This window comes from Propithecus coquereli, unplaced genomic scaffold (genome assembly GCF_000956105.1).
Source record: "Propithecus coquereli isolate 6110/MARCELLA unplaced genomic scaffold, Pcoq_1.0 Scaffold2, whole genome shotgun sequence".
Lineage (NCBI taxonomy): Eukaryota > Metazoa > Chordata > Mammalia > Primates > Indriidae > Propithecus > Propithecus coquereli.
The window spans coordinates 2,446,976-2,460,412 of record NW_012144966.1 but is presented as its reverse complement, the minus strand read 5'-3'; the positions used below and the strand labels follow the sequence as shown (position 1 = coordinate 2,460,412).

General features: G+C 42.2%; 1 protein-coding gene across 1 annotated transcript in view; it reads left to right on the top strand.

Annotated features, from left to right (window-relative positions):
• The first annotated feature begins 1,281 nt into the window (after positions 1-1,281).
• The window catches only part of GRHL2 (grainyhead-like 2 (Drosophila)), a 168,937-nt gene continuing 156,781 nt past the window's right edge, over positions 1,282-13,437 (top strand). The window contains exon 1 of the mRNA XM_012643583.1: positions 1,282-1,630. Coding sequence (XP_012499037.1) covers positions 1,611-1,630 — 20 coding nt within the window. The 5' untranslated portion in view covers positions 1,282-1,610. The remainder of the gene's footprint in view (positions 1,631-13,437) is intronic.

Below are 13,437 nucleotides of genomic sequence, written 5' to 3'. Positions count from 1 at the left end.
CTTTAAAAAGTACATGTGTGCTTCTATTGTCTTAAAAAAGAATAAAATTTTGAAATGCATCTGCTGAGAGTGAAAGCATGGAACAACCAACCTCATCTCATAATGTAATTTTCAGGAAATATGTGACCCATAAAGATTAAAATAATAGAAATTGTATCAATTCTGGCAGCTTTAGTATTAACTTAAAATATGGTGAGATTTCCATGCTCTCCTTTATTTCCACAATCCATATGTATGGTCTACATCCCTGTCAGAACTTCCACACTTTACTCTTTCATAGCAGCGGTTATAAATTACACCTTTGCTAATTTGCGTTGTTCCCTCCCAGAAGAAACAGAACCACAAAAAAGTCAGTTTCATCCTGCAGTGTTTCTGTAGCAACCATATTAAGCTGGAAGGATAAAGCACCTTTGTAGTAGTTGCTTCTATCGAATTACAATGTAAATGTTGATGCCTGCCTGGAAACGTCAAATGACAACAGGTTTATGGAACGAATTCAGTGGCTGTTTCAGCTCTGGAATCCTAGGCTGCAGAGTTAAGATCCAAGAGGTGCGCCTGGGCCATCTTAGAGTCAACACAATTTCTTCACTCCATCAAAACCACTCCCCACCGGCCCAGCTCATGAAGGGATGCTCACCTATTTGAAAATCTATACTCTACCTGGTTATCTTTTACACACCAGGACACGAAAAGTGTTTGTTGTGGCTAAGAATGTTAGAAATTCAGTTACGCAGCAGACCAGACAATCTTTGTGTTTCTTTTCCCCTCTCAGCACAAAGTAACTTTAGTCCGGTACTCTTGTGCCACCGTCAAACTTTAGTCCTCTTAATGAGGGCATTAAATGCCTTCTGGTGTGCTGCGCATGTCATTCCGGTTGGCTTGGGATACCTGAGTTCAGCTCTCCTTCGTCCTTCCGTTCGACCCACAATCCCTAGTGTTTGCAGGTGTTGCATTCGCGGCCCCCATGCCACCACCGTCCCTCCCCTCTTCCTTCGCTTCCTTCAGTCCCTCACCCACCCCGGCCTCAGGGAAGGAGGAAAACGTAGCTTGAAGTCTACTCGAAGAACTGACCCTCAGCTCCCACAGGCTGCCGCAGAGCTGCACGCATGCCGCCGCTCCACTCAGGTAAACTTCGGAGTGAGTTACCTGCACTTGGAGAAGGGCCTTACCTGAGCGCGTCTCTGCCAATGGCAGCTCACCTGAGGGAGCTCCGCAGCCAATCACCGCGCAGCTCGTCCCTCGGGCTTGTACCCTTTAGTGAAAGAATTCAGCTCCTGGCGAGAAAGTTACCTGTGGCCGCCCAAGTCCGCCACTTTCTGCTCTGTGTCTGCCCATTGCCACGATCCAGGAGGACTCCGCGCCGCCCGGCCGCCTCCGAGCTCGGGCCCCATGTGAGGGGCCCTCCCTTATCCCACCTTTCCGGCTAGGTGAGGGCGCGAGCGGGCGAGCGAGCGAGAGTGGTGAGGGGGGACGGAAAAGCAGAATTACCTGTAGCTCTTGTTCTGCCATCTCGGGCGCTCTCACACACCTTCACCTGCACAGACTTGAAAGTCCAGTTTCACCAGAGGCTGAGGCTCCAGGAAAAGGGGAGCGAGTTCATTGGATCAAACATGTCACAAGAGTCGGACAAGTAAGTGGATCACACGCGCCGGCTGCTGCTACTACCACTTTGGGCTGATGGCAACTGGTTTGTTATGTTTTTGTTTTTGTTTTTTTAAGTTGCTATTGTTGGTATTTTTTTCTTTCTTTTTTCTTTTTCTTTTTGGTGGATCCAGACTTTTCCGGATTATGTTTCTACCCTGATTAATGGGAGAAACCCTACAAGAATGTGAATGTTTAATGTCCCCTTTGGGCCTTGATAGTAAAAGTAGGTTTTCCTCTTTCCTTCCTCCCTGACGAATGGCCTCAGCCCCCGCTCCCCGGACGAATACTTGGATACTGACAGGCGTCGGTAGATGGGCGCGGGAGGCCTGTTGTTCCCCCTCCTTTAGCTGCTCCCAGCGCTTCAGGCTTCTAGGGCCACTTGGAAGTCCAGCCGAGTTCCCTCGATTTGTCCATGGGGCCTGCTGGAAAAGCGGGTCTTGGCCGCTTTTGTGTGAGCGCAACAAAGAGCTTTTATACCGAAGCAGAAACGGCCATCTTCCCGCACCGGGCAGGAGGGCGCGCGTGTGTGGCGCCCGCGTGTGCGCCCCCGACGGGAGGCGACGCGCGGTGGGGCTCGGGGGCCGCCGCGGTCGTGGGGGCCGCGGGCGCCGTCGCCCCACTGCCCCCACCAGCCCGCCTCAGCCTCCCTGCCCCCAGGCCCGCCCCCGCATTGTTTGGCCACCTCGGGCAGGTGTCCAGGGAAAGGGCCTTTCGAAAATGGGGGGAAGTGATTTGAGGCCCCGAGTCAGCCCCGTGGCGGGGCGCAAAGGGGTGCCCGCGACCGAGCAATTCGCGCGCGCCCCACGGCGTGTGCTCGCCCCTTCGAGGCCGGGCGGGCCCAGCGCTCCCCGCTGGGGGCCGCCACCTCGGACGTGGCAGGCGGGACTGTGTGGGTCGCGCCGAGTCTTCTCGAGGGGCTCTCGATGTAAAGGCGGGGGTGGGGGCTGGTTGGGCGGCGGGAACCGTAGACTCGCCGGGGAGGGCAGCCTGCGCGGCCAGAGTCGCAGGTCGCCGGCCGGGTCCAGTCGCCAGTCGCGGCCTCCCTGCGGGCCCGGCCCCCGCCTTCGGGACGGCTTTGTGCGAGCCGGGGGAGGTGGGGCCGAGGGCGGGGGCGGGAGGGAGCCGGAGGTGGGTCCCGCGGCCTTTCCTGGGATTCGGTGGCGACACTCCCTTCCCTCGCCTCTCGGGCGCGTCCCGGGCTGGGAACTGGCTGCGTCTTGTAGGAAGTGCGCAGGGGCCACCTTTTTGCTTTCCCTGGTAACTTTACCCTGGTGTTGTGGCCATCCCAAGGAGATTTTTCTGAAGGTGTCTCCGCCGGGGCCAAGACGCTGAGGAAGTGGCCGGGGACCAGTCCCAAGTTGAGTGGGAAGGCCCTGCGGACCTGTTCAGGGGTGGAGGGGAAGGACCATCAAAGTAAAGCCTGTGCTAGCGTGGGCGAATATAAGAACACATGCTGGCATACTTAAAACAAAAAACAAAAACCTACCAGATATTTGTACCACTTTAGCCACCAGTGAAGAATTAACTGAGTACTACATACCACAGGGGAAGAACTAAAGTTAAAAATACAGGAGGTGGTTAGAGGTAGGGGTAGGACCAGGACAGTGTATGAGTGCATAAAAATACCCACCGCCCCTCTACCCCCCAGATCGCTCTGTAGTTTTTAAGGAATCACTACTTGAGTTTGAAAACTTCAATAGCCAATGCTGAGATTACAGCAGGTTTTTTGGTTTGTTTTGACCTTCGCGTCAAAAATGGTTGCATATTTAGTTTAATTAACCACACTCAATTAACTTTTAGTTTAACTCCTTACTGTTGTGGTACATGACTCGAATTCAGAATGAATCGGTTTTTATTTTAACCACTTATATTTAGCAGCAATAAGGATAATGTATTTACTATTGAAGATAAGTACCGAGCACTAGCAATCTGGTTTGACTACAAAGCATTACCTAGTTTTTTTGGGTAATAACTATTGGGATTATGTATGTATAATAGTATGCTTACTATTATGAAAGTTGCTTTCATCTAGTCATGATTTCCAAGACTAACTTTTGTATCCTGGGAAAAGTAATAGTAACCATACTGCAAAGATACACATAATCGAACCCATTAGCCTCTCTCTATTTGGACTGTTGAGAAATGCTGTAAGTCAACACATGACTTTTAGATCATTTTTGCAAATGCTAGCCTAGTTTTCTTAATGGTAGTATTCTAATGAAGGCCTGGCAGGGGTGGGCCTGAAGTTTATGCAACTGTGTGTGTCAGATGGGTGGAGACTCCTACAAAAGAGATAACCTGAGCACATTGCTGAGGCTTCCTCACCGGAGCAAGTGAGAGGCCCCTGCAGCTGCTGGAGCTTCATCATCTTCATGGTGAATCCACCAGGGAGGCTTGGCTGTATTCTCTGGAAATACACTAAAAGAATACACACGGAATATTCGTCCATAATCCCATTGAGATTTAGGTAATCTTTTGGATAGCATAGAAAGATATTTCCAGTTAGCAAGTCTGGACTGAAGTAGCATCATTTTTTTTTTATGGTGTGGACTTTTCAGATTGAAACATTCTGCTTTTTATGTTCTGCAATGTTGATGCTGTCGCTAATTACAACAAAATATTTTTAGGACATTTTGTCTTTGTACATATTTAAAAATTCTCTACTCCCCCATCTTAAATTTTATGAAGACTTCCGATCTTTGTCAACCAGCATGTGTATAAGTAAGGCAATGACAGATTTAAAAACTCTTATTTTACTGCCAGAATGTATAAAATATGCTCAGAGAATATATATTAATATATATGTAATATTTGATTTTGATACTCAGGTATTTTTCATTTGGTAAATATATTTTCAGATTACCTTCTATTTGCAATACATTGAGATAGGCATTATGGGAGCATACAAAGATGTATAAAATGGGCCATGTTCTCAAGGGGCTTATGCTGTAGTGGACATGAATTGATATAACCTAAATTAATGCAATACCTGGTAAGTGCCTAAAACTTACAAAAAATACAATAGTTACGAAAAAGTTTTTAAAAAACACAATACAGGTCATGATAAATTCCCATTTCTCCCTACCCACCCCGTTTTTGCCTAGGATAATTACTGTTAGTCATTTTATGTTTTATCTTAAGGAGTCCTGCTATTATTCAGAAAATGCCCAAAGTTATAGGTATCTCCTGAGGATAACTTTTCAAGTAATGGGATGGCTATACATTTTAATTAAATTCTCTACTCTTTAGTTTTATAAATGCATATGTTTGTTTCCATTTGGGTGTATAAAATAGCTTTTAAGACCACAGATGTCAAACATTTGTCACATCTTTCTCAAACCAATACAAATACCCATTTGTTTTTTCCAGTAAACATGTCTTGGATGCCACTGTATACTGGGCATGGATCCTAGCATTGAGATTCACTAGTATGTAGAATTCAGTCCCTGCTCTCATGGTGCTTACGTTCTAGTGGTGTGTGTGAGGGGAAACAGACAGCAAATCAATCAAGTAGTAAATAGATAATAAATTAGATGATGATAAGTGCTATGAAGGAAAGCAAGGCAGACGAAAGGGATTGAGAGTAATGGGGAGCTATTTTATATATAGTGGTCAGGTACAGCTTCTCTAATGAGATGATCTTTGAGCGGAGACCTGAAGGAAGTGAGGAGACCTGGGGTAAGAGTGTTACAGGCAGATGGAAGAGCAAGTGCAAGGGCCCTGAGGTGAGAGTGTGCTTAGCATGCTCTAGGACCAGAAAGGAACCCAATGTGGGTGAATCAGTGGTAGAGATAATGGCGCTATCAACTAAATGAACACAATCGGTTCTCTACTTATTAATCCAGACATTGGCATACTCTAAACCAGACAAAATTATGCTTGTAAATGGTCCTGGCAATCAAGAGGTAGTAACACCCAGTGAGTAAATAAATAACCAATGAACACCATCAGTCCTATTGGGTGATACCTGAGTATCACCAGTTTAATGCTTAGGGTCCAGTGTTCTCCGTACAATGGATTAAGTCTTACACACTCCTTAATTCAGAGATGAAGAAATGTACACATACCAGAGGGCCCCTGGGAATTAGAACCAAAGAAGAGGGGCAAAGTACAAATAGTGTTTGCTGTGACACTCCCACCTTCCTAAAACTTTTAGTTCAACCTACCACCTACCTACCAACAACTATCTCCATTCCTTAATATTAGCCTCATGCAAGAGAAAACTTGCCTTTCCTGCCTTCCTCTTGCTCTTGTTCAATTACTGCACACTGTATCCATCAGAAAACTTGGACTTGCCAACTGTGTCTGAATGAGAATCACTGCAAAGAGTGTGCTTTGGTTAGTTTCCCATCTTTAGCGAAGTAAACTGGCATATAGACAAAGGTAACCTACCTGAAAAAGAAGAAAATGCTAGACAACACCACAAAAATCTAAGTTAATAAAAGCAAAGCTGAAGATGATATATATGCTTAATGATAGGAATCGCCTTAGGAATCCTTTAAATCATTACTTCCCAAACTCATCTGAGTTTAAAATATCTATAAAATACCACCTGAGGCACTTGGTAAAACTACAAATCCCTGGGCCCCAACCCGAGGTGTTGAATCAGATTCTCTCGAAGAGGGCCCAGGGAATCTGCATTTGAAAAATGTCCCAGGTACACTTTATGATTGAGTTAAATAGGGAAACACTGTTTTAAATAAATGCTTAACATTACATAATAAATGCAATTTATATGCAACTTTTCAGGTGCATATTCAGTATATAAATGAAATGAAACCTGTGCACTTTATATTTTACCTTATGCTACCTCTGGTTGAATAACTTCTGAGATAATTTTAACTTGGATGTAAGAATTCTTAGGCCTTCTCTCAATGTTGTTTTCATTGTTTTGCTGAACTGCACCTTCTGGAGGAAGGCGTCCTTTTAACAGGTCATATGTTTCCAGAGAGGCTAAAGACCTGATTTGAAGTGATGTCACCCATATGGACCTCTGCCAGGGTTGTCAAGGGTCAAGCTGGGGTTTCTGGCTGAATCTCACTCACTTGGGAGCTGGTGTTCACTTTTCTGGGGACTGTCATTTCATTGAATTTAGATTCTATTTTGTATTACAAAGTCAAAGATAAGGAGTTCTAATTTGAAGTTGGTCCCTGGTAAAAGATTTGATGGGGTGATGGTTGCAGTTTCAATTCTAGGGCTCATGGTAGCTTTAAGTATTACCCTAATAAGATGGTACTAGACCTTCTGTTGGCCTGTAGTGAGGTTCTGTTTTAAACTGCCTGTAGAGTCCAGGCCACCCAGGGCCCAGTGCCACCTGACTTAAGGAAGATAAGAGGTAAGTGCTAGAACAACCAATGAAGACCTATATCTAGCAATTTCTACTAGACTCTGCAAAGTAAAGGAAAATTTAGAAAAGTAGCCAAATAAGTCAAACATACATAGAAACATTTAAACAATAATAACAGCACCCAATCACCCCAAGAAGTGTGTGTTTGAAATGTATAGATAATTTAAATAAGATTTTTTTTTAATATTAGGTTGTTAAATTTGCTTTTTAAAAAGTCTTAGATAATTCAGGCAACTGCTTCAGTTCTTCTTTATGACTTTGTTCTAATGAGGCATACATTTCTTGTTAAAAAAATGAACAATTTGGTTAAATATTATTTTTCCCCTCACTTACTTCCTCTCTAATCTGAACCAACCTTTTTTCCTTCCTCCCTCCTTCCTTCCCTTCCTTCTTTCTTTCATTGATTTTTCTCTCTGATGTCACTTGCCTGATTTTTTCTTCCCATATTACTTGCTGAGAATTGACACATACACAGACTCTAAGCATAGAGATAAATGTGAATCTGATTTTAGGTGTTGCTTTAGTTAGTGAATTTTGCTACATGCTTTCAGTATTTACGGCATCAGCAGCCCATCCTTGTTACCTGAGCCCAGAGGTAAGATGATGATAGCAGATGATGTCACTTTTATCTAATTTAAGCCAACTTAGTTTAACATTCGAAAAATTTTAAGTTCTTTTCAATATAAGAAAATCCTTACCCTAAATTAATTGGACTCACTCATGATTGCTGGCATTCATATTGGAGTGCTGATACTCTCTTCCTTTTCAAGAGATTGTCAATGACTCTTGCTCAGTTATTAAAACTAGGCCTAACCTGAAACAGGATAGTGATTGGTTTGGCAGTCTTGTCCAGGAAAAATTTCTTAGCAAGCAGCAACAGGCTGAATAGGAATTTTTGCTTCGGCCTAGGAGGACTAGTGTGTTGCTTAGTAACAATAACATGCAACTAAGAGTCACTTAGATAGCTTCAGTGGTCTTAAAATTCAGGCTTCCAAAATTCAGATTCACTCACTGTCCCCCTGTTTGTATATTTCCATCCTTTAGATAAATCCAGGCTCCTCGATTAGTTTTATTTATTTAATTTTCCACTGTCAAAAAAGTATATTTTATGCTGTAAGTTTTTTAATGGTAAAACGTGCTGGATTATAATGGCTTAAGTGGGATAGAAGTAAGAAAGTATTTCTTTGAGGATCTCTATCCCCCCCCAATTATATTGGGAAGAGAGTTAGAAGTGTTTGGGTTTTGGCAAGTAGTAGCAATATTATGTATTATATAATTATAAAACCAGCACATTTTGAATTACCACGTATAATACCAACCAAAGAACACATTTTAAGATTCTATGGAAAGTATTAGAAAAGCTGGTACATTTCTGGTGAAGTCAATGGTTAAACTAGAGGGCTCCCCAACAGCCTCACTGTATATTTTGAAAATAAGTCTGGGTGAGGGAGATTATTCGTGCATTTGAATGGACATTCAGGGGCAGCAATCGTTGCCTGTGGTGGATGGAGTGCCTTATTTTAGTTTGAAATGAGCTAGGCAATGAACTTTGTGGGGAGCACTTCACTTTCTCTCCCAAGGAAATGCTTCCTTTACAAGTGTGAATGCAGATACCCTCCGGAGCAGAAAAGGAAAGCCAGATTTGCTGTTGCTTCTCTTTATTTTGGCATTTGCCTTTCTTCTGAACTCTGAATATACAAATATAACTAAACCCTGAGAGCCAGAGTCTCTTCTTTTTTAAGGCCCATGAATTTAGATCTGGGTTTTAGGAGAGGGAAAGTTTGAAGTGAAGGGGAGAGGGATGGAGAAAGGAAAGGACAACAGAGAGCAGAAAGAGACTGCTTGACTAAGTGTTGAGCTCACGGTGTTTTCTCAGTAGAGGGTGAGTGGCTGGGCATGGGCTGCTGAGCTGGGGCCTCGGGTGGGAGGGCATGTGGCTGTTTGGCCTCCTGGAAGAATTGGTTTTGATTTTAACTTGCAGCCTAAAATCCTAGGGCTAGGACGAGCCTTGGGCATTATTTAGGGCATGTGAATTAGCAAGTTTAGGATTTGGATCTAAAAATTTGGTTCGAGGAGAAAAGTGCGCTACATTCCTTCTTCTGTGTTGCATGTTGTGATTTTAAGTATGAGTTGAAAATCCGAAGTTTTGATTAGTTTGAAAAAACATGCTTTTTAGAAAAAATTTTTTAGGGCTATTGGGAGCAGGGAAGGCATTGCATGTTTATTTCTTAAAAGAGGAACATGAGCATATGTAATATCTGTTTAAGATTCTGATACCATTACTGTTAAAATGGTATGAGTTAAAATGGACTTCTCTTCCCACATGCACCGCAAATCATTGTTTTGAGTTTTCAGTTCAGTGAGCGCCATAAAACAACTGCTTTCTGTACTTCTTGGATCTAATTTTTCAAAGAAGCAAGGAACAAAGGTAGCTTTTGCCTCTTTCCTGTATTGCCAATAAGATAATTAGCATAAGATCAGAGGATTCTTCTTTCATTATTTTTCATCTGTAAAATGGAATTGAACTAAATGATGTCTGAGGATAATCACCTGCTCCAACTTTTTGTGAGTCTCATTTTCTCCCTGCAGAGGAGTCTGGGCTGGTCGTGGCTCACAGGAGCAGCAACATTAGCAGGACAGGAGAGTATCGGGCACAGTGGAACCAGCTTCTGCTCCCAAACTTCCTCTCCCCTTTACCAAGATCAAAGGGGGTCTGACTAAGATGACAAAGAAACAGATTTGTAGCCGGCAGAAGGAATTCAGAGAGCCACAGGGAATTCAGAAGGGCAGCTAGGTGGTGAAATCAATGGTTTAACTAGAGGGCTCCCCCACAGTCTCACTGGCGGGTGGAAAACTGGTACAAGAAAATCAGATAAAAAGGGCTGGCAGGGACTCTAAGAACTTCTTCAGGGAGAGAGCCCAGGAAGTGGTTTCCTCTAGGCAGGCTCATCGAGTGAGAGTGAGGCACTGTCAGAATGAATGGAACATTGAATAAAATTTAATAACCTGGAAACTTTAAATAGGTGAAAAGCATGACCTCTGCTCCCTCCCCCTCTTCCTCCCCCTCTTCCTCCTCCTCCTCCCTCTCCCCTTCCTCTTTCCCCGACTCCTCCTCCTCCTATTTCTCAGGGTCTCCTTCTTCTTCCTTTTCCTCTTCCTCTTCCTCCTCCCTTTCCCTACTCCTCCTTTTAATAAAACATAATTCACAGGCACCCACGGTGAGAAAATACTGTCAAGCCAGTCGTTTAGTAAGTGTTCAGAAAACATATTAAATAACATAAAGATAAGAAAAGCAGCTGCAGTTTCACTTCAAGGACAAGGTAATATTTTATTTCATGTCAGGGCACATAATGATCTTCATTTAGGTCAAGAATAAGATCTTCTCTGGTATCCTATTGTGTTATAGAATTTAAAAGTCTCTGAAATCAATTTTCTCTGAAGGTAGTATTCCCTGGAATGTTCTCATGTTGGAGAGGTTTTGATTAGGTTGTGGACATTTGTGTTCCCTCTGCAGACCATGATTTTTTAATTGCTTTGGAGTCTTCATGTATGCTTTAAAAAGTATGTGTCTCTTGCTTATTTTTGAAAACATTTTTAAAGAGGACAAATGCCTCAATAGAAAGATGGCCAAATGGCTAATAAACATAGAAAATAATATTTAGCTTTATTAATAATTCAAAAAATACAGATTAGATAACAGGGACATTCTTAGTTTCTCTGTCAAATTGGCCAAGATTAACAAAACTGGGTTTGGGTAAAATACATTTTTGGAGAATTATTAATATAAATATTACAAACTTTCTGGAAGGCAGTTTGGCAAAACTGATTGAAATGGGTCTACTCACTGACACCTAAATTTCAGTTTTAGGAGTTTATCTCAAGGGAATAATCAAAGCTATTAAGTGCAGCGTTATTTTTAAAAGTGAAAAATCAGAATAACCCTAAATGCCTGGCTATAAGTAGTTGGTTTAGTAAATCACAGTTCAGTGAGATGATGGGATACTAAGCAAGCATTATAAATCACATTATGGAAAAATATTTAATGACAGGAGAAACTGTTCATGATGTATTATATTAGAATGTTTATAGGCATAAAAGTAAGGAATACATTTTTCAAAACCACAAAAATTTAATAGTGGTTTGCACTCTGTGTTGAGAAAATATAGGTACTTTTGTCTCTTATTTGTGCTTCTCTGTGTTTTCCTAGCTTGCTGCAGTGAGCTTTGCGCTGCTTTTGTAATTAAGGAGAAATTTTAAAGGTTACTTATAAAAATACTCATTCTGCCACGGAAACATTTAAAAATAACACGCACATTCTCATATAAAATGGAAAAGGCTGCTGCTTGCTTGTTTCAGGTAGACTTGACCTGATCCCTGCCGAAGTCCCTGCCCCTCTCCTTTCTGTCCCAAGCATGCCACACTGCGCTTCATGCTGGGATGCCACGTGTAGTGCCCGTGCTGTTCCTCGCTAACCTGTGTATCTGTTCGATTTGTGTCTCAACAGCCTGTCCTTTTGGATTTGGGTATGCGTTAAGTTCAATTATTAAATCCATATATTTTTCAAAATAGCACAAGTGTGTGTAGGAGTTTCCAACATTTGTATAATTTGAAGCTGAGGAATGACTAAGAGAAAACTCAATCGCTTCTCGGCCTTTTGGCTAAGATGAAGTGTAGAAAACTCAGTTTATTCCACTCGGTAGGCTGCAAGTGCCTGCGTAGTTTCCCTTGGAGCAAATTCTCTGTAGGCGTGGCTGCCTGCCCTGCCATCTCAGACCTCACCTGAGTGTTCTTGGGAGAGATCTGGGCTTGGGTCCAATTTACTTAATCTTTTGGAGGGATAGATAGGGAGAGCCTGGGATATGACTCCTTTTAAAAACAAAAGGTAGTTGTAGGCCAGGTTGAGTTTTTATGATTTTTAAAATAATAATTTATTTTTTCCATAACGTAGACTAGCTTCTCCCCGGAGGGGTGAACATGTGACTCATCTAACTGCTTCTACAAGCTGGTACATAGACCATGCCAGACCAGCCTGAGTCTGTTAGTGAAGCTATATGAGATTGCATCATAGGATTTACTGCAGGCGTCTTTAATGGAAGCTTTGTCACAAACGTGAACTTATTTGCTTATCAACCTATCCAAGGAGCATCCATAGCAGGGAACAAAAAGTACCTGATGTGAACTCGCTGGGCAAACTGGCCTCCCAGAGTCACTGAAGTTGCCAAAATTATGTCATTTAAAAAAAAAAAAAGTAGAAACGAACTTTTATAAAATGTGAACAAAACCAAAGCAATTTGTGGCTGTGGGAATGAACAGAGTTTGTGAAACAGGAACTAGTAGGTGTGTGCTGTGGTTTTGTGTTCAAAGTGAACTCGCAACTGCCCCCTTCTCTCTAGATCCTGCCTGGCTTTCCCCTCCCCCATCCTTTTCTTCATATTGCAGAGAAATTCAACAATTCCAAATGCTGTATTTTATACTTTCAAAAAATTGCCGTCTTTGGATGTTAAAAGTCTAAATAAAGGCCCACATGCTTACGGGGCTAGTCGGAGGGTTGAGGGAAGGGCCACATCCTTTGTTCTTTTATGCTGTGTTTATCTTCAATTTTAGTAAATGATCTATAAGGTGTGATTTGTATTATATTCAGCCACACAGAAAACACAAATTCACTTTCCGAGTTTGCTCACAAATCTTGGGACACAATTCATTTATCACTTCTCGTCTCCCGAAGTTGAACTGAACTGGGGTAGTAGTTGTATCTTTATGGAAATACCTGTGTGGTCAAATCCCAGGACACGTTCAGTTACAAGTTCCGAGTTTTTCCACTGTATCGTACCCATGCATGCTTAGCCAGATAAACAAAATTAAACATGCTTCCAGGGCTAACCTGATTTTGTTGTTGCTTTTGTCATTGTACTAAATATTTCTGTAGTATGGAAGAAGTTGAAAATGCTTTTATGATACTGAAATTTTTATTGTACTGCATACTTGATGGATTATTTTCTAAATCACTGTTTTGAAGCATTTCTGAATGACCTACCTCACAGCTTTCAGTGCTATTGCCCAGCCTTTTATTGCATCTGTTTTATGATACGGTTTTGCATTTGCATGTGTTTTCTTTTTACAGAAGCATTTCTTGGGGAGTCTTTTTTCTGATTATGAAAATAATATATGCTCATGAAGGAAAATTGGACGTAAGAGAAAAGTATATAGAAGAAAAATCACTCATCATTCCAGCACCCTGTTAATATTTAATTATTTTCTTAGTATCTAATACCTTGCATGCATATTTTATTAATGTGGTTTTTAAAAGAGTATGCAAATTATGATCCTTCATTTTTACATCATTCATGCCCTTCTGCATTTTCCACTTGATGCTGTATGATTGGTATTTTATAGGCCCTGGTATTCTTCTACATAGCATTTAAAGGTGAAATATACCATCTCCTATT